Genomic DNA, 27,414 nt, shown 5'->3' on the forward strand with positions numbered 1-27,414 from the left:
CTCTACGTTTACAGAATGATGCAACAACTCTGAACCCATTCTTGTTGCTTCTAGGCCAGAGGCTCAGGAAGGTAAAGTGAACTCTATCCCTGAAAAGTGCTCATTTCTGAAAGAGATAATCTGTCAGTGGGAGATAAAGATGTAGGCAATCTTGGAGCTCTTTAAGCAGGAGTACAAAAGATTGACATCTACCTCTTCTCCCAGTACTACAGGTTCTTCAAGGTGAAACCCACCTCAGTATCCATAATACAGCAGATCCTGATTGGAAAGAGGAGACAGCAGTGCTGGACGCAATAGAAACATGTCAGTGCAGTGTACAATCAAGGATTCTGAGGATGTTGTACAAGATTTTGAAAACTCATTAAACTCCAACTTTTTCTTTTGAAATGTAGATGGAATTGGATGGATGCAAAAGGTCCCATGATATTATTGAAAGAGTAAATTAGTTCTCCTTTAGTCTGAACCAACATTTATTCCTCAACCAGTAGCTCCAAAGCAGATTGGCTTGTAATTTTCTCCACACTTGTGCCCAGATGCACTCAATCTGAATGCAAACAACTTAGAAGGTCAGAGTTTGGGTAAAATTGAATATATGCCATCTTGGTCTTTTATATTAGACTTTCAACCTGAACAAATCACTGCCTACAGAGCAGGCCGTGCTCCCAATTCTGAAGTGCGAGTCTCCATCAATTGCACTTGTTGGAAGTTGTCTCAACATTGAATCCAAACTTTCAGACTCCACAGCAGGAAAAGCCAAAGTTCTGGTCTTTTTAGTTTCAAATTTCAGTGCATTTTTTAAAGTAAGTGCATCCTCCCTGAGATAAGCTCTGCGTTTTCTGTTTCTTTTAATGGCAACATATAAGTCACATTAAAAATTGAAAAGTGTCACCAACGGCAAGTTCTTAAAACACGCTGTGCCAAATGTGTATGAATGATGGTTAACTGAGTTAAAATTTTAAATTTTCAGACTCGGATGAAATATATTGGCCAGGATTTTATAGTCCCGCCAAAGTAAACGGCAATTTAAAATGGCCCATCACATCTGCTGGAGGGGAGGGGAGACACCCAATGGCAGGGCTGTGAAATCCTAGCCATAATGTGGGTTTGGCATTTCCTTGTTGTTTAGACTCAATTGTTTACACTGATTTACGCCCATTTTAAGTTTGGTCATATTCTAATGAGATTGGGAGGATACTTGGGTGAAACCTGACATTGGATATGGGCATAAACTTGGGTGTAACTTCTGGATCGCATGGAGGAAACTCCAGGTCACCATCCTGTTCTTTCACTGCTGTTTGCGTGATCTGCGGTTACTCATTCTTCTTTTAAGAATTAATAATTGGTGACTTTGCCGGCAACTGATTCACACAAAATGGCCCCACACATTTTATTTTTATTTATTTATTTATTTATGGGATTGTGTGTCATTGTCCATTCTTAATTGCCCTTGGAAGGTAATTAACCAGGGAACTTCTATAATAATTCTCTCAGCTTGGAAATCAACTTAATTATTTGTATCCACTCACTAGTTGTGTTGTGTAGATTGAGTCCCCTCTCCAAACTATATACTCCACTGTTCAGAATGGAAATGTTATTCTAGTAAAATTAGGGAAATTATTACTTTGGGTAAAATACATTTTCAGGAGAGTGTAGAGGCTGCCTGCTTTGTATTTAGTTGATGCCATACCTGATGTAGAAGTGGTTTATGCTGTCACATATGTAGCAGGAATAAGCATGGGGTTTTACCCTTGTATTTACTGAGGTCCATCCGATTGGGAAGAGAATCACAGGTTACTGTGTGCAGAAAATATAACCCTTAGTCTCCGGAGGGGGGATTAAATCGAAAGCACCACATGGGATAACTCAGTAATATAATTAAGTTATATTAAAGTTGAAGAGCAACAGTACCCAAACTCTATTGATTTTCACAGTTTTCATCTTTACAATTCAATTCCTTCTCATTGGAATAATAGAATATCAACTGAAAATGGATATGCACGACATACTGTGGTTCAGGTTATTTGGGGAGATTTTAAAATTAGCCCACAAGAAGAAAGAAAAACGAGAGAATGAATGGACCTGGGCCATTCTCATATCATCTTAGTAACTGTTTAGGGCTTGATGTCATCAGAGGCCTGAAATCAAGGCAGCTGAATGTCTACTTGCTTACAGTAAGGGAATGCTGCAAGCATCCCAAGGGAATCTGCAAAACAGGAGGGAGCTACATAAAAAGATCTATATTAAGCAAGTAATTTACACATTCTAAAATGTGTGAAAACAGAAGTTAAACATAGCTAGGATGTGACTGGAGAGAAATAATGGACTGTGTGTGTGTGTTTATGTGCACGTGCGCGCACGTGTGTGTATGCGTGTGTGTGTGCATGTGTGTGTGTGTCAACACAGGCTAAAGGACAGCTTACTCATTTACTCCTCAGAGTCTTTAGGCTAGCTTGTTTACAGTTTAGAAATCCATTGCATGCATGTTTTTTTCTTTTTTAAATGCATTCTCTGCATTTGTGCAAAGCCGCATTTTATTTGCTTGTCTGCGCCTCACCAGTGAATGCCATGTTATGTAGCTATGTTTTTGCATTGTGGGTTAAGTGCCCTTCAAGAAGCTCTTCATGTAGAACTTGGAAATACAGAATTCAGAAGGATGGATATTGTTGGGAAACACAGTGTAATATGGCCCAATATTGTGTTTCATAAAAGAATTTCCACAATGCTCTTTTAATTTTCCAATTTAACATCTGTGGAAGATTGAAAGAAGCCGTGTTGAACTGGAGTACTGTACATGGCAATTTTAACCATTTAGGTAGTTTACCTGGTAGTTCCACTGATCTGGCATTGGAGAAACTGCACAGAAATTCTTGAGTATTTTTTCTCTTGCATGTGGCATATTTGGAAACAAACATAAAATGAACAAGGAACAAAGAAGAATTCTTAAAATTAATCACTTGTATTTTAAAAAGAAATACATTCATTGGATTTTAGCTCTTTTCATCCCTTCCATCCTAAAGATGCTTCGGTAGATTGATGGGCAGCGCCTCGCCCTGGACAGTCTGGACAATAAGTCTGAATCAGTTACTAATTTGCTGCAGTTTCACAGCCTGGGCAGCCTCTGCCTTTAATTGAAAGCTCACTTGCAAGTGTCACAAGGTAATGGCCAAACATGAACCTGATTTCCTCCCTTGCCCAAAGTCCAGTGACAGTGAAGCTAGTTGTGCATTTGTTATGATGTACACTCACAGACTTTGTCAGGAACACAAAAGGTATTTATTAACAAGGGAAAACTGTACAGAGGTTAGCAGCCCCCAGCTGCCCTGGACCATCTCACCGGCTGCCCCAGTCACTACATGTCTTCTACATGTCATCTGCCTAAGAGAGAACTCCACCTCTTGGGGTGATTACCCACTCTCAGTTCCAATTTGTCCCGCAAGCCAAGTGACCCACTTCTGCTGTGTTGCCCTTAAAAGAGCAATCACCACATCCCTCCCCCTTTAACTCCCATATATAATCTTCAATAATCAAGTTACTCAAGCCCAAATCCTCACTAAATATTATACACATGCGTTGGACAATTATCAATCGAGTCGTTGAGAGTTTGTTCCGTTTCTTGTAGAGAAGTGTAAGATGCTTCCACCCGATCAACATTAACTGGAACTGCAAATAATGGATACCTCTTCCGGCACAGGCAGTTCATTACTACTTGCTTCCTTGGAGACATCAGTTATGTCTATTACAGGTCGATCAGGTAGTTAGGTACCTCAGTGCTTACAGGTTCGAAAACATTTCTTGATGGCAGCACTGACTGCTGGAGCACCTCTCTACCCCTCAAGTGATCCACATGTTTATGAACGATCCGTCCCTTCATGTCTACTGGGTACAACAGGAGTCTAGTCACAGAGGTAATAATTCTAGAGATCTAACTTAATCCGCTACCAAGGTTTCATATTATGGCACTGTGTCAGATTTTGTACTTAATATGGGCTTTTTAGCATTACAATGGTGATGGCTCATTGATGCGGTCTTGAAGCTTGTATGTCCAAAAATAAACACTTTTATTGGTAGGCTATCACTATGTACAGTTCCAAATATGGGACGGCATGCTTCTACCTCACCCGCAGCTGGAATTATCCGATCCCGCTGCTGTGAATGGAGATTTAGATGAGTGCCAAATTCTCCATGCTTGCTGCCAGTGGTAGCGGAGACTGTGCGACTGGTGAATTCCGGCCAGAGTCTTGCATGGAGCTCTTCCATGTAGGCTTACTGCCTTTGCATTCATTTCAGCAACCTTGTCCTCGCACACGATCTCAGTTTCTTTCTCTGTCTGAATTGCTGATTCTGCTGTCAGTTTCAATGCTTTTTTTACATCTTCAGTTAATTCCTCATTGTTAAGTTTCCCTTCTTCAAGCTCTTATATTCCTGATTTGATTCTTCGCCGGACTTGCTCTTATTTTCTAGTTTTTTTTAATGCATTTCAGCATACTTTACATTGTCTCATTAAATTCTCCTTGACTTCATTTTGTAAATTTATTGCAACTTCTTTATCTCCAAGTTTGTGTCAGTCATTTTGTCTTGTTTTAGCATCTTTTTGCCGATTCCTCTTTGTGTTCAGTAGTTCCTAATTTCTTTTGAAGTCTTTTAATTTCTGCATTTCTTCAGAGGGGAATCCATCAAGTTCTCACTGGACATAAATATCACAAATGGAACCTTCACTTCTACTTGTCTTAACTCCAGGCGAAACCATTCTGGCTTCACTGTTGGTCGGATCTGTCTCCGAAGTATTGACTTGTTTCCATTCTGCAGATCTCTCAATATCCTTCATTTGGTCATTTAGTGTCATTGGTCATTTAGGGCAGCACGGTAGCACAGTGGGGGCAGCACGGTAGCACAGTGGGGGCAGCACGGTAGCACAGTGGGGGCAGCACGGTAGCACAGTGGGGGCAGCACGGTAGCACAGTGGGGGCAGCACGGTAGCACAGTGGGGGCAGCACGGTAGCACAGTGGGGGCAGCACGGTAGCACAAGCACTGCTGCTTCACAGCTCCAGGAACCTGGGTTCGATTCCCGGCTTGGGTCACTGTCTGTGTGGAGTTTGCACATTCTCCTCGTGTCTGCGTGGGTTTCCTCCGGGTGCTCCGGTTTCCTCCCACAGTCCAAAGATATGCGGGTTAGGTTGATTGGCCACACTAAAAATTACCCTTAGTGTCCTGAGATGCGTAGGTTAGAGGGATTAGTGGGTAAATATGTAGGGATGTGGGGGTAGGGCCTGGGTGGGATTGTGGTCGGTGCAGACTCGATGGGCCGAATGGCCTCTTTCTGTACTGTAGGGTTTCTTTCTATTTCTATTTCATTCATTGCCTTTCTGGGCTCTTTCAATGCCCTCCTTCTGGGCTCTTTCATTTCCTCCTTCTGTTGCCTCCTCTGTGAAGTGTTCATTGCCTCCTTTCTGGTCTTCAGTTGCCTCTTCCTTGAAGTTTTTGTTACTTATGGACCTTTTTTAAGAGTTGCCCTCTATCTGCGTCCTCTACAATTTTCCTGCACATCGCCCTCTGTTTCTTCTTGTGGTTGCTGCTTTAAATGCATTGCCACATTAAGGTGGTAAGGTATTACCACCTTAAGTGCATTACCTTTTTAAAAGCATTACTGCTTTAAGACTATCTACCTTTTTAACTGTCAGCAGTTCTCTTTATGTGCTTCTCCCGTGCTTTTGAAGTTTTGACAGGAATCCTGGATGCTCCTTTTCGAACCTCTTTTAAATTTTTAAATCTTCTCTTCTACTGGTAGAAAGCCCTTCTGGTGATCTCTTTTTCTTTCCTTTGGCTACATGGAGAGTCCATTCTCCCTCCTCTCTCCAGTGAGCCAGTTTCCCTTGTCAATTTCAATGGGAGATCCAGCATGGTCCTTTTCGGTCCTTTTTTAAAAAAACTTTGTAACCTTTTGGAAAAATCCAGGCGAGGGACTTGTCTTTTCCCCAGAGCTTCAGACCCTCACTGTCTGTGGTCCCTCAGTGCCGGGACTACTACCAGACCCCCTGCAGGCTCCACTCAGATCGGGAGCCCGGCAATCTCAGCCTCTCTTTCTTGCGCTTTTTAAGAACTCACTGCGGCTCCCTGGGGCATTTTTCCCTCTTCATTTTAAACGCTGCTCTCTGTACTATTCTTTTCTCTTCAAAACATTCTGCAGCAACTCTGCTTTTTTTTGAACTATTCTCCAAACTCAAAATCACAGATCTTGCTTCTGAGAGTTATCCTCACTTTTTTTTTCCTCTATACATTTCGAAGCCTCCAACTACATTGGCCAATTCAGGTCTGCTCCGTTACCAGCCCTCAAAATCTGGCAATATCTCAACATCTCAAATGGGTGTGTTTGCCCACAGACAGGCATTCGGGTGAGTATTTCTTTTCTTCAGACTTTGATTAAAACAGGTGAAGGGCCACAGGCAGTGTCATCAATAATTCCATCCTCAATGCCATTGTGATGATGCATGCCCACAGACTTTGTCAGGAACACAAAAGGTATGTATTAACAAGGAAAAACTGAATAGAGGCCGGCAGCTTCATGGCTGCTTTGGAGCAGCCCATTGGCTGCCCCAGTCCCTATATGTCTTCGAAATGTATTCTGCCTAAGATAGGACTCTACCCCCTGGAGTGATTACCCACTCTAAATTCTCAATTGGTCCTTCAAACCAGGTGACCCCCTTCTGCTGTGTTGCCCTTTAAAGAGACAATCACCACAGTGTTACGGGCACTCCACCAGCTGAAATCATCTAACACAGGACCTTCTGCAAATCAAAACTCTCAATTTTCCAGGGCTTCATGGCTCAGCTCTCACACACATGTCAGTGCAGTCATCCATTGATCCATTCAAGGACAGATTTCCATCATCTGCCAACTCGAAGTATTGTATGAACGTTCGTTAGCATTTAGCCATGAGGCTATTGCTGTCGTTGCAGCCAACCATAAGTAAAATCAAACACAGCAGGGGGCATTTTGTGGCTAAAAACTTTAGATTAAATCCTACTTCAGAGCAGGCCAAAGATGTAGGGGACGATTCTCCCATTCCAACCCACTGATTTTTTGGCACGTCGAGCCGGGAGATGTGCGCGTGTACCGATTCGCAGGATTCGCGAATGCATTCCCGATGCATGCGCAACTCCCACCGCTGGATATCCAGCGCGGTTGGGCCATGCAGGAAATAGGCAGGAACACCGGTTAAGTAATTTTAATCTATTTTTAATGTGTTTGAATGTAATTATCGGGCCCGGGACTAAATTCTCCGGGCCTGATAGTATCTCCCACCCCACCAGTACAAATTTACTCCGGCAGGGCTAAGAGTAGCTCCCCACTTTCGGGGAACTAGCGGGAGACCCTGCTAGAGTGGAGGGGAGGCAATTGGGGCCCCCAGGGGGTCAGGCCACAAGGGGGTGGTGCCCCTTGGGCTTGGGCACCCTGGCAGTGTCAGCCTTTGCACCCTGGCACTGCCCAAGGGGAAAAGTGCCCATGCCCAGGGGGCACCTTGGCACTGCCCACTGGGCATTGGGCAGTGCCAAGGGATAAGGCTTAGGGGATGGGGCCTCGGGGGCAGGGCTTAGGGGCATTGCCAAAGGGGCAGGTCTAGAGGGCAGAGCCAAGGGGGAAGGCCTAGGGGGTGGGGTCAGCTGGGGGCAGGCCCTAGGGAACGATCGGTGGGGGTGGGGCGGGTCCTGCTGCCACTCTGCAGACAGGATCGGTTGGGGCTGGAGGGAGACCAGCAATCGGGGCGGCCTGGGAGTGGTCTGCCTCCCAGGGGGGGGGTCTGCCTCCCGTGGGGGAGTCTGCCGGAGTGGGCGGGTGATGGGGGGGATTGTCACTGCTAGGAGGGGGGGGGGTGGAATTGGAGATTGGGGCACTCTGGGATGGGGGGGGTTTAGGGGCTGGCCTGGGAATGGACGAGCGGGCCACAATTGGGCCGTGGAGGGGCAGCAGTGCCAGGCTGTCGGGCTGTCCAGCGATCAAGCTGGCCAGCAAATGGGAGGTTGACAGATTGGGGCCACTGCACATGTGCAGAGTTCCGGAACTGTCAGACTCTGGCGTGAATAGCAGCCCCCCCCCACCCCCCAAGCTTTTAATGATATTCATGGTTGTGATCTCTGCATTGCAGTGTGTGGAAGATTCAAGTCTGAGCTCCCACTGAAAAAACAATCGTGAATTACACCATTTGTCCTGCTAATTCAGCACTTAGAACTTTTTTAGGAGAATCGCCCCCGTAGTGGCAGAGTGAGGAATTCTGGCTCATGAACCTGTCTAACATCCCATTTAAAGGAGCCATTATTGCTCAATGTCGATCGCGACTCTTAACTGCAAAAGCTACCCTATTAATTGAAGATGGAAACATGTATCCAAAAGATTGCTCCAATATAGCGTGGAACCTCCTAAAGATACAGTACATATACTTTTGATAATGAGCATGATTAAAATTGTTCACAATCCAAATCTCACTAAAAATTGCAGTAAAAGATTTACATACACCAGCTTCATTTATTCCTCTAAAATGGAAAGTAATCATTTGTCAAATTTGGCGGCTGGTGAGTTAGGAATTTCTAACAAAAGTGTTTTCGTGCAACCGAGTAGATTCAATCAACCCTCCATCACTTATCTTACCGTGAAGTACTCTGCAAAATTAATAGCTCCTTATTCTACATGCTTACATGTGGGTCACTTTAAGCTTTAAACTACTCCAAAGATTCTGATTTTAAAAATTCTGTTGATGGGTCATTTCAACTGTCCTGCCATCAATGTGTGCCACAAAAACACTTTTACATTTCTGCCTTTCCTGTGTCTGAAAAGAAGTTTCACATTCCTATCGTCTGTCTACCTGAAAGGTAATTCCACATTCTTGTGTTTCCAGAGTGCCACGCAAGGTAAGTTCCACCTTCTTCTTTGCCTCAGAAAGTAAATTCCTCTTTCTCCATGTGCTGAAAAAACAGTTCCATCTTTCTATCTTCCATTTGTACATCTGAAGCTAAGTTCCACCTTCTTGACTTCCTGAAAAGCAGTTCCACATTCTTATCTATCCTGTGTGCCTCAAAAAGTTAGCTCCAACTATTGACTTCTTTTATGTTCCACAAGAGCAGTTCCATCTACCTGACTGTACCCTCAAACCTGAGGTTCCCTTGACAGTCATTCATGTGTGCTGTTTGTGCCTAAAACTGGGAAAAGAACACTTTCCTGTAACTTGAGCAGGCCTTCTATAGAAAGCTATGACAGAGCCATTCAGGTCATCAAGCACATGAAAGGAGATTCTCTGCTTCATTTCTTGTTATGCAGCTAGAAAGTTGATTTTCCTTTAATGAAAGGCAAAAGCATGTGAAAAAAAATTAGTGAAACCTTTCAGTCCTTAGTTAGCTAGTGCCTCTCGCAGGGAATTTTATTAAAAAACGTCCTTAGTATACCCCAGAGGAAAGATCCATCTCCATCTCTTGAGTTAAATCCTGCCATTTCTAACTTGTGTAGGATTTCTTAATTATAGATAAACAGCAGATGACTGTAGTTACATGTTAAATAGTTGCTGTTGAATTTGTTGCTGGATTGTTACAAAGAGTAAATGCCCTTTATCACGGCTTACTTAAAGAATGATTTTTTATTCTAGTAGTTTAATCATAGCTTAACAACTTGAGCATTTTCTCTCTGAAAATCAATATGATTGCTCCATCCCACCTTTATGCGTGAAGCATTAATCATTTCTTGACTTTTAAGATCAAGTGCTTCTGAATGTTTCTAATCCTCCTCTACAAAAATTAAAATTATTCTTTGCTGATGTAACTGACAAAACAATTTGTGGATTTTAAAAGCATTAACTTATATTTAATAGCCTTTCTTCTTCAATTGTGAGTTGACTGTTGCTTTAGGTTTATATTGATCTTTGAACTCAACTCTCTTATAACAGCTCACCAGACACAATTTGAATCGACCAGACTGGAAGATGTAACGTCCTTCAATGCTCCCGAGTCGAGTATTGTTGCAACACCAATATACGAGGAGAATGAAGAGGCTGAAGTAGAAGAGCTTCCAAGTTTAATCCGGGATACAGGTATAGTTGGAGAATGGATTCAGTCATATGGAACTGGGTGGTTTGAGTGGGAGGAGCTGAGAGAGGACTTACCCTGGTGGAGCGAATGAGATCGTTCATCCTCTTCCTGGGAGGGTGAGAGCCACACTGACCTCCTGGACAATGCTGTTCTCCCCCCCCCCCCCCCCCCCAGGCTAGAGAGGTGTGGTTGGTGTGCTACTTTGAGCCATCCCTGGGGTAGAGAACATGCCGGTAGCCCTGCCTGCACTCCCCAAATAAGGACCTTGGAAATAAAAGCCCTTGGTGCCTTCTTCTTAAGGCTGCTAGCGTTTTGCTTCAGGGTTCTGGGATTTTGGAGGATCTGCTGAAGACAGGTGAGCTGAAGAGTGTGATATAAGTGTGCTAGACTGGTCTTTGAATATGACACGGGGACCTTTGAACCTGTCAGCTGAGGACAGGCAGACGAATCAGCTGCCAGTTGCCAGGAGAATCAGAGGGGAACTCGCCTGTGCATAATTAATGCTGAATCTGGCGTAGGTCCTGCCATTCTGCAGCAGAACAGGCACCACCGGAGCCGCCATCACCGCACTTAGTCTCAAAATGGAGGAATCCCACCCAATGTCTATTTCTTGTTCCAAAGTCTGTCGTGTTGTAATGGTTGTGTGATATTTCTTAACCTTTACCTTGAAAGACTCTTCTGAGTTCATGGTGGCTGATTGGCAATCATAATAATTATTTTATAATCACACTTCTGATCTTCACTGATGTTGATGAAAGTTGTAGGTCCTGTCTGGGTACAAGAGAATCTACAGTTGCAATTTAAGTCTGTGGGCTATCATCACTGCTGTTGAAAATGACATGTATTTACACACCTTCATGAAATCATACATAGGGAAAAAGAATCTAACTACCCTGACATACAATAACATAAACAATACTTGTGACTTGGATCTAGGAGCAGCATACAGCTCTAATCAAGAAACAATGGGCAGTTATTAGCTCTGACTGAGATGAGTGACATGGTTGAGTATGCTTACAGTGGGTATGACTGAGTTTTAGGGGAGCGCACAGTTAGTTGTAGAATAAGGCTGCTGCATTCTGCTTATCAGGGATGGTGTATGACAGGTAAGGTAATAGATATGTAACTTTGAATGGAGGGAGCAGTGTATGGCTTGTACTGTGGATAGGTAATCTGTGTATGTTATAAATGCAGAAGGAAGTTGTGAATGATTTTGATTGGTGGAGAGAATCTCTGAATGCAGAGGGAGTAGTGTATAACTCTGAAGGAAGTGTACATGGATCAAAGAGAAAATGGTCGGAGTATAACTCTGCCTGAGGATAATGGGATGCTAATATCTGCCTTTAACTAGGGAGATCCGTAGTGAGTGGTGTTCCGCGGGGATCAGGGCTGGGACCTCTGTTGTTTGTAGTATATATAAATGATCTGGAGGAAAATGTGAGTGGTCTGATTAGTAAGTTTGCTGATGACACAAAGATTGGTGGAGTTGCTGATAGTGCCGAGGATTGTCAGAGGATACAACAGGATATAGATTGGAGACTTCGGCACAGTAATGGCAGATGGAGTTTAATCTGGACAAATGCGAGGTGATGGATTTTGGAGGATCAAGTTTAGGTATGAATTATCCTGTAATAAGCAGAACCCTTAGGAACATTAACATACAGAAGGATCTGGGCGTGCAGGCAGGTCCACAGTTCCTTAAAAGTGGCAACACAGGAGGCCAAGGTGATGAAGAAGGCATATGGCATGCTTGCCTTCATCAGCCGGGCATTGAGTACAGGAGCTGGGAAATCATGTTGCAGCTATATAAAACCTTGGTTAGGCCGCATTTGGAGTATTGCGTGCAGTTCTGGTCTCCACACTACCAAAAGGACATGAAAGTTTTGGAGAGAGTGCAAAGAAGGTTCACCAGGATGTTGCCTGGTCTCAGCGGTGTTGGCTATGAGGAGAGGTTGAATAAACTAGGATTGTTTTCACTGAAAAGATGGAGGCTGAGGGGAGATCTGATGGAGGTCTACAAATTTATGAGAGGCACAGACAGGGTGGATAGTCAGAGGCTTTTTCCAAGGGTACAAGTGTCAATTACAAGGGGGCACAGGTTCAAGGTGAGAGGGGGAAAGTTTAAGGGAGATGTGAGGGGGGAGGTTTTTCTCACAGAGAGTGGTGGGTGCCTGGAACACGCTGCCAGAGGATGTGGTGGAAGCAGGAACATTAGCAACATTTAAGAGGCATCCATGAATAGGGAAGGAATAGAGGGAAACAGACCAAGTAAGCGCAGAAGATTTATTTTAGTTGAGGCATCATGATCGGCACAGGCTTGAAGGGCCTGTTCCTGTGCTGTACTTTTCTTTGTTCTTTGTGACAAAGAATGCAGTTTAATTAGGGAGCTAGTGGTATGGCTCCAAGCAGGGACCAATGCACAGTGTTGATGCTTGTGCTGCTTCATGATGTGAATAGTAACATTTGGATATAAAAAGAAATATATGGATTCATGTCGAGTTTTGTACTTTTAATTAGTTTACCTGTAACCTACCAATACATTGATTGATTTGATCTCATTCTCTGTTTCTATTCTGTCCCATACAGACAAGACACCACTTGACTTTCCAAAAGAACCGCCCATTCAATATGAAGAGCCAGTGCCAGAATGGAATGTGCCAAGCTATACTGAGGAACCTGGTCTTGTAGATATAGACACGCCAAACCCTGTATGGCCTGAGGCACCCAGCTTTGTACATACTGAAGATTCAGTACACAGTGATCAGGCAAGCTTCATAAGTACTGCGGAACAACATCTTGTGGACATTGGGAATCCACAAGTGATTGAGAATTTTCCACAAGTGAATGAGAATTTGCTGGATCTTTGGGAGGCCAATGGAATAGATCAGCTACCATCAAAATCAAACAGTGAGCCGGTAGAGAAGCCATTGATCTACACCAGTGCTGAGGAAACGGAACTGGTTTTAAATATGAAAAGCCCACTGTTGGATGAGGCTGTGTCAACACATGCAGACAATGAAACAAATAGCCAACTGCTTGTGAACTTCCAGGAATCAGCAGAGAAACCTGAAGCATCGGGGCCAACTGAACTAGGGCCACAACAACCACAGAGCTGTGGGGAAGCTGAAGAAGATAACTTGCTGTGTTTTGATGGCAATGAAGGTCTTCCAGCACCACCTCCAGACTGTCTTGATTCACAGCAGTGGGAGAACCTGCCAAGCCTCATAGAACTGGAAGGGTCACAACAGATGAGTGAAGACTACTGCTTTGGAATACAGGAACTACCCAAACCTCAAGATGCTGAGGTGAGCTGGGATGAATCAGGCAAGGCAGTGATGTGGATTTTGATGTGCAAAAGCAGGAAACATTTTCATTTGATTTTAAACTATAGCAAATCGTATAAAATTCAAGTTTAACTCCTTTATTTTAGCTCCAAAATGTGGCATGGTGACTGAGCTTGCATAAAGCATAATGCACCAGCAGCACGCAGGACTTCACACAACAGGCACACAGGTTGCAGATGTTAACACTACAGGACAGATCACATTACTATCAATAAAACCTAATCAAAAACAGTGCTTCGTGTAATCAGCCTTCGTGTCCTTTTGATTTGTTTGATTACAGCAAAGCTGATGACAGTCAGGGTCCTATTTGAAATGAATAGGGAGGATTCAGCCTAGTACCCACAGGATGTGAGCTGACAGTACATAACTGTATGATTTGGCACTACATTGGCAATTAGTCTGAGAGGTGGCTCTGGAATGAGAAATAGAAGAAATGCTGCACTGGTGTAGTTGGGTATGTTATCTTAAAGCTCAGACGCATTGTCGCACAGGGTAAAGGAAACTTTACTTTGGTTCTGAGCATATCATACCTGACATGAGAGTGTCTGATGCTGCTTTTGGGTGTCTTTCTAGTGCTGACATTCCTCACCTTTGAGCACTAACATCACACAATAAAGCAGATTCCATGTATACTCGGGGGAGGGTTGCTGGGCTAAATTTCTGTATTTGTCTAAAATATGAACACCTCAATTAAGTTATTTTCTCCTTGGAAGCGGTCTTGTTGGAGGCAAGAATTCACAACAGAGGATAAAATTTAAGTTGTAAAATCCTTGCTGTCATATCAAATAAGCCTAGAAAGCACTACCTCCTTTTAGCCGCATGATGTTAGGTTGAGTTCAGTACCTGGCTGCATTTTGTAATTTTCACTAATTTTATGGTTTCTATTTTATAGGCAGTTCAAGATTTTTTCAACCAATCACAGGATGAATATATCAAAGTCCAATCACATGTAGAGGAAAATGCCAACAAAATACCAGGTGAGAAACTGGTTAATTCCCGTCAGTGTTATCATGTTTTGTATGCTTTCTTTAACATGATAACATTTTTTCAATCTCTCCTCATCCTATGGACCCTGCCAGCATTAGGCTTGCCAGTTGTGATTAAATGTCTTCCCGGAGGTTTCATCACATGACTTGACCCCACTCTCCAGTGGTTAGTTGACCAACTAATCCATCCAGTGATGCACTGCCATCCCCAGCTAATTGGAAAACAAAATGATTTATTACCAAGTTAATGAAGCCTGACGGTCAGCCAAACAATCTTTCCTTGGCCATTTTCAAAATTTTTATATCTGTTTAATGTTCAAAGAAAATGACAAAAAAAACAATCATTTTTAACACCACGATGATTTTCTTCAGGGTTGCGCACAATGGTCTAAAGATTAATCTTTGATTCCTAGGGAGTCTAGGCTAATCCTAGAGATTTGGCAACCCTACCCATCATCCACCTTCCATATACTTCCAGCTCACTCAAAACTCTGCTTCCAGATCCTTTCCAACACTCAGTCCCACTCACCTGTCCATTATTGTCTCCTGCTCCTGCAATGCCTCAAACTTTCAATTCTTATCATGTCAGCCTAGCCTGTGTTTAAATCTCTTCATCACCTCACCAGTCCCTATCCTTATCGACTTCTCTAGCCTTAATGTGCATTCCTCCAAAATGCTGTTCCTCTTCTGCGCCATTTTACCCAGGAGCAGAATTTTGCATTTCCCCACTGGCGGGTTTGTAAGTGAGAGGTGGCTGTAACATTTGTTGGATGAGCTTTCCACCAGGCACTCACTCACCCAATCTCTCAGCGGTTTTAAGCTGAGATGGGCAAGGCCTGGGACAGTCAATCTGCCCTTTCCCCAATGAGGCCATTAAGTGGCTAATTAATGACCATTTAAGGGCTGTTTCCAGCCCAGCCTCAACTTTCAAGTTGGCGGGAGGAGTTCAGGGGAAGGGGAGGAAACCGAAAAAGTAACTCTGTTCTGTTCTGAGGTGGAAGGCAAGGGGGTGGCATGAGGAACCTCCATCAGCAACCCCTGTTTAACTTTGGGTGCCCCCTCGAACGGGACTGGCTCCTGCAGGTCCTCTCTACCCCCAGCCTTTCAACCCATTCTGTAGAACCCCTACAGTGCAGAAGGAGGCCATTCAGCCCATCAAGTCTGCACCGACTCTCCAACGTTGCATCTTATCCAGGCGCACCCCCACCCTATGCCCGTGCCCCCAAGTATTTGCCCTGCTAATCCACCTAAGTTACATATTTTTGGATACCAAGAGAGAACTTAGCATGGCCAATCCACCTAACCTGAACATCTATAATGTTTTCTGCAACCTCTCTCTACAACCCTCCACGATCTCTGAGCTCCTCCAATTTGACCTTTAATAACCCTGATTTTATTTGTTCCACCATTGGTGGCCTTTCAGCTACCAAGGATCTAAGGTCTGGAATTCCCTCCCTAAATCTTTCCAATTATCTACCTCTCCTTCTTTAAGATGTTGCATAAAACCTGGCTATTTGACCAAGCAGTTGGTCTTTTGTCCTATCCTCTTTTTATGTGGCTCAGTGTCAAAATTTGTTTGATAACATTCTGTGAAGCACCTTGTGATGTTCTCCCGTGTTAAAGGCACTGTTAAACTTCAAATTGTGTTCTTTAGTGTTCATTTTTTCCTTACACCTCTTTGAAGCCTTGGGCCATTCTTTCTTATGTTAAAGGCACAATGTGAGTGCCAGCCATTGTGAATCACATGAACCATGGAACAATTGAGCATGGCGGGATTCCTGTTTATTCCAGGAAACCCTTCTGTAAACTGGTCAAACTGAAGGCATTGTTCAGATAAGGTTTCATCAGCACTCTCTACAATGGCAGTAGCACTTGTTTTTTATATCCTCACCTATTGTGTTGAAGCCCAGCATAACATTCACCTTTCCCATTTGCTTTTTTCACCTGGGAGCTAACTTTTAACGGCTTAAACTCAAGGAGCCCTAACCCCTTTTACGATTGTATTTTTAAAATCAAGTATAAAGTCATAGTACAGTGAGGTGACTTTAGCTATAGCTAGCGATGAACTGATAGAGTGAAGTGCATTTCCTGTTCTGCAAAATTTCGATATGAACATTTGTTGCTCTGTGCTATTTTTAGACAAACAATAATCTGTTTGAGATATGGATGATATGCACAGGAGAATATAATATGAGCAATTTACGACTTTACATTTGCAATGTCCTCACATTTATTATCGTTATATTAAAAACTAAATTTGACTATTTGCTTACCGTGAATCACTGAATCACTATCTCATGTTGTAAGGTGTAAAGTAGAAGTCAAGTACAGAAAGAGAGTAAAGCAGAGAGTGGGATACAGACTGTTTAAAGTCAGCATTTAGGAACGAAAGGAGTCTGCAATGTTGCTTGCTGATGAACTGCCCATGTCCAAGCTTTGACCCATTCTGAAATGTTAGGTCTCCACAAGAAGCTTCAGCTTATTGGTTGAGTAAAAGGACTCCTAATAGTTAAGAGATTTTATTTTGAATTAGAGACTTGATATTGGAAAGGGGAAAGGCAGTAGGCTGCACGATGGTCAAGGAGTAATGGAATATGTTATGGGTAGAATAATGAGCATAAGAGTGTGAATTAGGAAGCAAGATATTGTAATGGGGTGAATGGAAACCATCGGTAGTGCAAAAGTTGTGGCCCGCAAAAGGATGAAAATAGTGCCACCTTGAACCAGATGACGAGAATGGAAATAGATGATTTTTATAAACCTTTCTTGAATTTGTTACTGACATTCATAAAATTTCCTGCTTACGAAACAATTCTCCAGTGTCTATCCAACTACTCTCCCCCTTCTATCCCTTTCTCCATCTATTGTTTATTCCAGTGCTCTTTCTACCCCTTCTGTTGTACAGCCTCTGTCCCAATGTCCTTCCTTTACTCTATTTGAAATATAAATTATGTATCCTCTATTGCTATTATCATAGAATCATAAAATAGAATCCTTACAGTGCAGAAGAGGCCATTTGGCCGATCTAGTCTACACCAATTCTCTGACAGAGTATCTTACCAGGTCCTCTCCCCAACCCTGTAACCCCACACATTTACTATATACCCTAAACATCTTGGGACACTAAGAGGCAATTTAGCACAGCCAATCCACCTAACCTGCACATCTTTTGATTGTGGGAGCACCCAGAGGAAACCCACGCGGACACGGGGAGAATGTGCAAATTCCACACAGCTAGTGACCGGAGGCTGAATTGAACCCGGGTCCCTGGCGCTGTGAGGCAGCAGTGCTAACCACTGTGCCACCGTGCCGCCCCTCAACCATTCTGTGTCCATCTAAAACTTGGGTCAGCATGCATCGTATCCTAGATCAGTACATCAGTGCTGACTTTAAGTGCCTGAATTTTATAAATAAGCTGTTTACATGACTGCAGTGTAACCATGGTAACACCTTCCTATTTCTCCCCTCTGTTTATAGAAATTGATATTACCTATTGCGACAACGACACTGACACAGATCCAGACCATTCTCCTGCAGACTGATTTCACTTGGCGTGATGCTCTCCAGTACGACAATTATGCTTCAAGTAAATGAAAGACAAAAATTGCTAAGTTTTAATTTTAGTCTGTGTTTACTATTTTTAATTGTAATAATTTGAATGTATTATTTTCTAAATTAACCTTATTGTATATTAATTCCACTCACAGCTGCTAGGTATAGTCTGCTGAAGCTGATATTATGTGACTAGCAGTGTTAACTATCACCAATTGCTTTTCAAGTACCATTTTCAAAAGCACAAATTTTGTGAAATGCTAATTGCTGTTGTATGAAAATAAACAGTTTCTGAAAATCCAGTTTTTCAAATGTGTCCTCATTTGTGCGGATCACAATCTTGGATTTTCTTACTCTTCTCCTTGTTCTTTTATCCATTCTCCCTCTTCTCCCATGGAGTCTGTTACATTTTTAAAGAGCGATGGGAAAAAGGAGAATGGAACTGACTGGTTAGTTCGATCAAAGAACTGGCAATAAGCAAAAGGACTTATTATATTATTATAACATTTTAAATAGTTTATAGTAATTATTATTTTTACTATATCCTCAAAATAGAAAATAGTCACAATTCTGGGTACAATTCAGGCCTTTGAGTCTCCTCAGCCATTTAAAAAGACCATAACGGATCTCCTACCTCAACTCAACCATCCTGCACTATTCCCATATCCTCTGATACCCTTAGTATCCAAAACTCTGTTGATCCCTGCCTTGAATAGATAACTATGATAAACCAAGAAACAAAAAACTGTCTTATCAAATAACTCTTTTTTTTTTCTCGCCAAGTATTGAGGTTGCATGGCTTAAGCAACTCTATTTGGAGGTCTTACAAAGACTGTCTTGGAAGGCTTCATATTGACTCAATATGTGGAATATAGTGTGGCAATAGGGGTACCACCTACTGGTTGGAGAACTGGTGGATCCTCTGGAGACCTTTCGACAGGACTTTCAACGTAATTATCATTTAATCAGGCATTTGCCTGGACAGCATCAAACCTCCCATCAGATTAAGTAGAAGAGAAACTCCACCCTTAAAAGCAGCCAGCCAGCAAGAGGCTGGAAGCTCTTCAATCCTGACAGTGCCACTGGGGCGGTAGGCCATACTGTCAATTACATGTTTGGGCCTTCACCAGGGCGGCACGGTAGCACAGTGGTTAGCACTGCTGCTTCACAGCTCCAGGATCCCGGGTTCGATTCCCGGCTCGGGTCACTGTCTGTGTGGAGTTTGCACATTCTCCTCGTGTCTGCGTGGGTTTCCTCCGGGTGCTCCGGTTTCCTCCCACTGTCCAAAGATGTGCGGGTTAGGTTGATTGGCCAGTTTAAAAGTTGCCCCGTAGAGTCCTGAGATGCGTAGGTTAGCGGGATTAGCGGGTAAATATGTGGGGGTAGGGCCTGGGTGGGATTGTGGTCGGTGCAGACTTGATGGGCCGAATGGCCTCCTTCTGCACTGTAGGGTTTCTATGATTTATGATTCTATGAATCACTGCTGGATCCCTGGAGAGAGGTAAGTGGGACGGGATGAGGATTGTGGGGAGGGAAGGTCACTAGTGAGGGAGGAACAGATGCAAGGACAGGATTCCCTCCCCCACCCCTTTTCCTTGATCGGCCTGTGAATGAGCGGTCCTCCCCGTGGTGAGCTGCTAGCAACCTCAGTGTTTATTGGGTGGCTTTCTGGAGGCACAGGAGATACTTGTGAGTCTAGTTTAATCCTTTAGCCACCATTAGATCCCAATCGATTCAAGAATCATTAGATGTAAGTGACTCATTAAGGTGCCTAACTGCCTTCCTACGCTAAACAGCGAGTGATGCAAGTCTGGAATACACTGCCTGGAAATGTGGTGGAGATAGGTTCCATTGAACAAAGAACAGTACAGCACAGGAAACAGGCCCTCCAAGCCTGTGCCGCTCCTTGGTCCAACTAGACTAATAATTTGTATCTCTCCATTCCCAGGCTGCTCATGTGACTATCCAGGTAAGTCTTAAACGATGTCAGCGTGTCTGCCTCCACCACCCTACTTGGCAGCGCATTCCAGGCCCCCACCACCCTCTGTGTAAAAAACATCTGAGTTATACTTCGCCCCTCTCACCTTGAGCCCGTGACCCCTCGTGATTGTCACCTCCGACCTGGGAAAAAGCTTCCCACCGTTCACCCTATCTATACCCTTCATAATCTTGTACACCTCTATTAGATCTCCCCTCATTCTCCGTCTTTCCAGGGAGAACAACCCCAGTTTACCCAATCTCTCCTCATAGCTAAGACCCTCCATACCAGGCAACATCCTGGTAAAGCTTCTCTGCACTCTCTCTAACGACTCCATGTCCTTCTGGTAGTGCGGCGACCAGAACTGGACGCAGTACTCCAAATGTGGCCTAACCAACGTTCTATACAGCTGCATCATCAGACTCCAGCTTTTATACTCTATACCCCGTCCTATAAAGGCAAGCATACCATATGCCTTCTTCACCACCTTCTCCACCTGTGTTGCCACCTTCAGGGATTTGTGGACTTGCACACCTAGGTCACTCTGTGTTTCTATACTCTTGATGGCTCTGCCATTTATTGTATAACTCCTCCCTACATTATTTCTTCCAAAATGCATCACTTCGCATTTATCCGGATTAAATTCCATCTGCCACCTCTCTGCCCAATTTTCCAGCTTATCTATATCCTGCTGTATTGCCCGACAATGCTCATCGCTATCCGCAAGTCCAGCCATCTTCGTGTCATCCGCAAACTTGCTGATAACACCAGTTACACCTTCTTCCAAATCATTTACATATATCACAAATAGCAGAGGTCCCAGTACAGAGCCCTGCGGAACACCACTGGTCACAGATCTCCAGCCGGAAAAAGACCCTTCGACCGCTACCCTCTGTCTCCTGTGGCCAAGCCAGTTATCCACCCATCTAGCCACTTCTCCTTTTATCCCATGAGCCTTAACCTTCTTAACCAACCTGCCATGTGGGACTTTGTCAAATGCCTTATTGAAATCCATATAGACGACATCCACGGCCCTTCCTTCGTCAACCGTTTTTGTCACTTCCTCAAAAAACTCCACCAAATTTGTACGGCATGACCTCCCTCTTACAAAACCATGCTGTCTGTCACTAATGAGATTGTTCCGTTCTAAATGCACATACATCCTGTCTCTAAGAATCCTCTCCAACAACTTCCCTACCACGGACGTCAAGCTCACCGGCCTGTAATTTCCCGGGTTATCCCTGCTACCCTTCTTAAACAACAGGACCACATTGAGGCTTTCGAGAAGGAATGAGATGATATTCTAATAGAAACAGTGTGCAGGAGTATGGAGGAAAGGCAGCAGAATGGCATTATGTCAAGATGCTTGTTTGGAGAACCCGTGCAGAAACAATGGCCCAAATGGCCTCCTTCTGCACCATAGCAATGCTATGATTCTGTGATATAGCTTCAAAATGGAAACTGAGACCATGCAGAATTTACATAATTGTAAAATCCAAAGAACTTCCGCATTTTTGAGCGAACTGTCGCTATTTTCTATATCGTAGAGTCATAGACTCATAGAGGTTTACAACATGAAAACAGACCTTTCGGCCCAACTTATCCATGCTGCCCCTTTTTTTAACCACTAACCACAATTGCCCACGTTTGGCCCACATCCCTCGATAGCCATCTTACCCATGTAACTGTCTAAACGATTTTTAAAAGACAAAATTGTACCCACATCTACTACTACCTCTGGCAGTTTGTTCCAGACACTCACCATCCTCTGTGTGAAAAAATGCCTTTCTGGACCCTTTTGTATCTCTCCCCTCTCACCTTATATCATAAAGGTTATATCATAACCTTCCAGAATTTGGAGGCCTTTAATTCAGATCTCAGGAAAAACAGCCCCAGCCTAAAATCGCTCTCCACAACTTATTCCTTCATCTCTGGTGTATATAATATAACAGGGAAAAAAAAGCAATTATTTTGTTCTATAAATAGAGGATACATTTACAAGTATACTTGTGGAGTATATAAATAAAGGACTGTACTCTGCAATTAAACACATTATGGCAGCGGTATACAACAAGAGTGAATAGTGTCAGCTGTGACATAAATAGTTTGCTCTAATTAATTTATTCTAATGTCGACTAGTCATACAGCAACAATTTGCATTTACATAGGACCCTATTATAGAAATAATTTCAGTGCCCTTTACAGAGGGAGAGGGGACCCATGGACAGCTACCAAACCATGGTGGGAATTTAGAAGTTGTGTCAAAGAGATTTTTAACGATGAGAAGAGGTTACTGAGAATGTTTCCATAGAATCCCAACAGAATCGCAGAATCCTTACAATGCAGAAGGAGGTCATTCAGCCCATCGAGTCTGCACCGACTCAGAGTTACAAATACTGAGCAAAGAAATGGTGGAATTCAATAACACATTGTCAGCTGCGTGTTGCCAATTATAGGCCAGAGATGTCTGGCTATAGGTTGGTTACCCTGCTTATGGGCAGTAACAAAGAGCCTTTGGAGGGGAATTATAGTTTTGAGTCCCCTTCTCACATGTTTTTTTTAATGTTTAAACCTGTTCCCCCATCCCATTCCTACTGAGAACCACATCTACCCAGTGGTTTTACCTGTTTGGAGATAACATCACTCTCCCCACTACCTTTTTACTCTCATTTTATATAATTTCACCTATTTCATAGATGGAGAACAAAACGGATTCATGAAAATTATTTTCAGAAATTTATTTTCATTAAACACTGCTAAAGCGGTTGTGGCAGTTATTGGTGTGGGCAATGATTAGATAATAGTAAAAAACAGAACACTTGCTGAGGAAGGTAAGAAATAGAAGGATTTTATCCTTTTAAGGGACCTGGGCATCGCCAATGCCAGCATTTATTGCCCATTACTGATTGCCCTTAAACCGAATGGCTTGCTAGGCCGTTTCAGAGGACAGTTAAAAGAAACCAACATTACTGTGGGTCTGGTGTCAAATGTAGGTCAAGGCAGATAAAGTGTGGTAGCGTGACCCCTTAAATGGGGCAATCCCTGACGACCATGTGATTGGGCCGGACCATATGAAGAGCCAGCGGGAAGCCGAGCCAATTGGGAGCTGGGTGAGGATTCCCAGAAGATGGTTACTATTAACCCATGAAGGACTTCACCAGCCCACACGCTTACATTTTGGAGTCTCATCGGATTGTGCCATTTCCCAATGTACGATAGAAAGTTTTGCTACAGGATGTCCCTAATGTAGTGGTGTATCTAGATGACGTCCTAATTACTGGAGCTTCACCTGAGGAACCACAGGTCAAACATAGAGGAAGTTTTAAGAAGATTAAGGAGGTGTGAGTTAGTCTGAAATGAGAGAAATGTACTTTCCAGGTGGATGAAGTTACACACTTGGGTTTCAGGGTAGACGCTAAAGGTTTACATCTGTGGAGGATAAAGTTAAAACTAAAGGAAGAACCACAGCCTAAAAATGTGGTGGAATTAAAATCGCTCCTGGGAGAGGTGAATTATTACGGCAGATTCTTACAAAATGTGTCTACAATCTTAGCCCCTCTTCACCAACTTTTGAGGAAGCATCTGCTTTGGAAATGGGGGGAGGCCCGGGAAGCATTTACAAAAATAAAGCAGCTTTATACTCAACGGCACTGCTTGTACACTATGATCCAACCAAACCATTGGTAGTTACCTGTGAAGCCTCACCTTATGGAATGGGAGTAATTTTGTCCCACAAGATGTAGGATGGACTGGAAAAGCCAATTGCATTTGCCCCAGGACAGTATCAGATGCAGAAAAAAAAATTCTCAGATAGTCAAAGAAAGTCTTGCAGTAATTTATGTGGTGAGGAAGTTTCATCTAAATATATGGTAGACATTTTTAGCATAATGTCAGATCAGAAACCTTCATTGGAGTTATTCCAAGAGGATAAGCCAGTGCCATCAATTGCCTTTGTGAGAGTGCAGAGATTGCTTTATTGCTAGTATACAACTGCTCTTCTCAGCATCGGTTACCTCTTCTTCAAACAATCCCCACACCACCAATACCCCAAGAAATAGAGACTATGCCAGTTTCAGCAAATCACATTAAAAACCTGGACCGAGAAGGACTGTCTAAGGTTAAGAGGATGATGTAAGGCTGGTGGTATGTTACGTCAGAGCAACTTAAAACCGTATCAGCAACGTAGAATGAAGATAACATGTGAGGATGGCGCGTTATTGTCGGCAGCTCATGTTATAGTGCCAGCCCAAGGGCAAAGGCTTTTATTGCAAGAAGTTATGTTTGGTGGCCATGCATCGATAAAAGAAATTGAAAGATTGGTCAGCCAGTGCCCAATTGTGGAACTCAATTGGCATTGCTGCCACCAGTGAATATGTACCCATGGGAATGGCCAGGAAGGCCATGGGCAAGACTACACATAGATTTTGCAGGTCCCTTTATGGGACATATGTTTCTCATTTTGGTCGATGCTCATTCCAAATGGTTGAATGTCCAATTGATGAAGAGCACAATGGCCACAGCCCCACCACTGATAAGTTAAAGCAGATTTCTGCCATCCATGATATCCCAGAAGTCTTAATGTCGGACAATGACACAAGATTTACAGCGGACGAATTCCAGAAATTTGTGAAGTCAAATGGTATTCGCCATGTTCGCTCAGCACTATATCATCCAGCTTCTAATGGGTTAGTAAAACGAGCTGTACAAACGCTCATATCATCAATGAAGAAGCAAGATTATAGGCCATTGCCTTTATGTTAAGCAGATTTCCTACTGTGATACAATACCATGCCAAATGCAACCACAGGGGTCACGCCAGCTGAACTACTGATGGAATGTCACTTGTAGACCCGGTTGGATTCCGTATTTCCGGATTTGGCGGTGAGGGTGGAGGTTACACAAGCCTCCCAGAAACAAAACCATGAGTCGGGGAAGAAGGACAGAGTTTTCCAAGTTGATGATCTTGTTTTAGCCAGGACCAGCTGACCTGGGTACCTGGAAAAATAGTGGTTTCCTACGTTGCCGAAGTATAAGGTCAACGTGTAAAAAAACATGTAGATCATTTGAGGGAGCATTTGTGTCGATACTGAGGATCAACAGACCCCTCCTGTGGGGGCACGTGTTCAGCAGTTGCTGATACAGGGGTTGTTGTGTTAGGTTTGGAGCCGGGACACTCAGCGATTACTGAAAATGAGGAGACAGCAGCTACTGAAGAAAGGCTCGACCCCAGACTGATGAGTTTACCGTTAGCAACAGCTTGCCCAGATCCCTTACTCACTGGAGATCAGAATACTGGATTGAGATATTCCTCCAGAATCAGGAATACTCCAGACAGACTGAATTTGTGACGAGTTTTTCTGATAGTTCCTTCTCTTGTCTTGTTGAGTTGAGCTTGCCTATGTTTAATGATGTTCCTTCTGTTTCATTCATAGGTAAACTTTGAAGTTAGAGGGGGGGAGGAGTGTGGAAGCGTGGCCCCTTTAAGGGGGAAATTCCTGAGAGCCGTATGATTGGGCTGAGCACTATGGCAAGCCAGCATGGGACGCCGTGCCTTTAAAAAGGGCGCCCTGACCTCTTAACAGTGGGACTGGCCGGCAAGTTCCCCAAAATACCTCATTAGCATCTTTCGAGTTGGTGAATCCCACCTGACAGACACTTCCAGTGACAGCAGCAAACACTCCTGGGCACTTAGCCTGAAAACAGGAGAATTCTGCCCTGAGTGTTTTGAGATGAGAGACCATGATGGTACAAATAAAAAGTGGATGAAAGTCATTTCATATTCATAGAATCTTAGAACCCCTACAGTGCAGAAGAGGCCATTCGGCCCATCAAGTCTGCACCAACTCTCTGGCAGAGTATCTTACCCTGCCCTGTCCCTGTAACCCATTTACCTGCACATTTTTGGACTGTGGAAGGAAACTGGAGCACCCGGAGGAAACCCACGCAGACACGGGGAGAGTGTGCAAACTCCACACATTCACCCAAGGCTGGAATCGAACCCAGGTCCCTGGACCTGTGAGGCAGCAATGCTAACCATTGTGCCACCGTATTCATCCTACCAGCTGTTGAGTTTTGATGTCCCTATTGTCTATGTTGAGCCAGGAAGATGAATGCATTCAAGAGGCGGCTAGATGTAGCACTTGAGGTGAATAGGATCAAAGGTTATGGGGAGAAAGCAGGATTAGGCTATTGAGTTGGATGATCAGCCATGATCGTGATGAATGGCGGAGCAGGCGCGAAGGGCTGAATGGCCTCCTCCTTCTATCTTCTATGTTTCTATGAATCGGCTGGTATCATTGGCATGGTTGTTTACAGTTCATCCTTAACTGTGAGTTTCACATATGTCTGGGATTGTTTGTATTTTAATGAGGTAATTTGCTTGAGGTTCAGGTCTTATCTGGAGCTGATATTACCAACATCGCATCATGTTTTGTCAGCCATGTTGTGACCATTTTAAAAAGTACAACTTTAAAATGTAAATACTTCATGCCTGTACTAAGCATGACAGGCTGTTAAAAAAGCATATACAGGATCTTTGGCTTTATAAATAGATGCATCGAGCACAAAAGCAAAGAAGGTTTGCCAACCCTCCATAAATTATTCATTACATCGAAGATAGTTGTATCCAATTCTAGGCACCATTCTTCCTAAAGAATGAAATCAAGTTTGAGTGACTTCAATTATGAGGAGAGACTGAAGAAGCTGAACTTCTTCTCTTTGGTGCAGGCAAGGTTAAGGTAACTTGTAATAAAAGTGTCCGACATCACGAAGGGTTTTAATAGGGAAAATAAAGCAGAAATGTTTCCACTGGCAGGAGAATCAGTAACTAGGAGGGAAAGATTGCAGGTAATTGGCAAAAGAATCACATGGGAGATGAGGGGAAATTATTTGATGCAGTGAATGATTGTGTTTTGGAATGGACCACCTGAAAAAGTGACAAAAACACTTTATTAATATCCTTTCAAAATGAATTGGATGCATACATGGAAAGGAAAAATATTGCAGGGCTTTAGCGAAAAAACAGCTAAGGGAGTGGAACTAACTGGATAGCAATTTCAAAGAAGTTGGCACAAACAAAATGGGCTGAATGGCCTGCGCTATATGAATTTAGGCACCAATTTTGTACAACTTAAGAATAGAAATAATGTATGTGAAAACAGAAGAAGTGCTCCTACCTTGCAGGAGCTATACACAGGGAATCTCCTCATAGAAGCACTTGAATAGCTGAATGAGTGGAGAGGCCAGGTGGTAAGGGACAGCATGAAGTTAATTTCAGTTCAATATCGAAAGAAAGAAAACGTGTTAAATTACGAATGTACGAGTATAAAGTAAAGAGGCTTTATTTTTGCATTGATGTCCTTAGTTATGTGAAAGGAAGACACATGAGATAATTGTGTTGGAGGATATTCAGAAGGTGAGGAGAAGGCCAGGGTAAGATGGCAGGTGGATTTGTTGCAATGCTGGGGGAGGGTTTGCCGAAGAGAAG

At 43.3% G+C, this 27,414-nt stretch overlaps 1 protein-coding gene across 2 annotated transcripts in view; it reads left to right on the top strand.

Moving 5' to 3' along the window:
* The window catches only part of dbn1 (drebrin 1), a 197,441-nt gene extending 179,190 nt beyond the window's left edge, over window positions 1-18,251 (top strand). For both annotated transcript variants that reach the window (XM_078231629.1, XM_078231630.1), the window contains 4 exons: window positions 9,927-10,070; window positions 12,655-13,373; window positions 14,305-14,389; window positions 17,876-18,251. In XM_078231629.1, coding sequence (XP_078087755.1) covers window positions 9,927-10,070; window positions 12,655-13,373; window positions 14,305-14,389; window positions 17,876-17,940 — 1,013 coding nt within the window. In that variant the 3' untranslated portion in view covers window positions 17,941-18,251. The remainder of the gene's footprint in view (window positions 1-9,926; window positions 10,071-12,654; window positions 13,374-14,304; window positions 14,390-17,875) is intronic.
* Window positions 18,252-27,414: the final 9,163 nt, after the last annotated feature.

Source organism: Mustelus asterias, chromosome 16 (genome assembly GCF_964213995.1).
Source record: "Mustelus asterias chromosome 16, sMusAst1.hap1.1, whole genome shotgun sequence".
Classification (NCBI taxonomy): domain Eukaryota; kingdom Metazoa; phylum Chordata; class Chondrichthyes; order Carcharhiniformes; family Triakidae; genus Mustelus; species Mustelus asterias.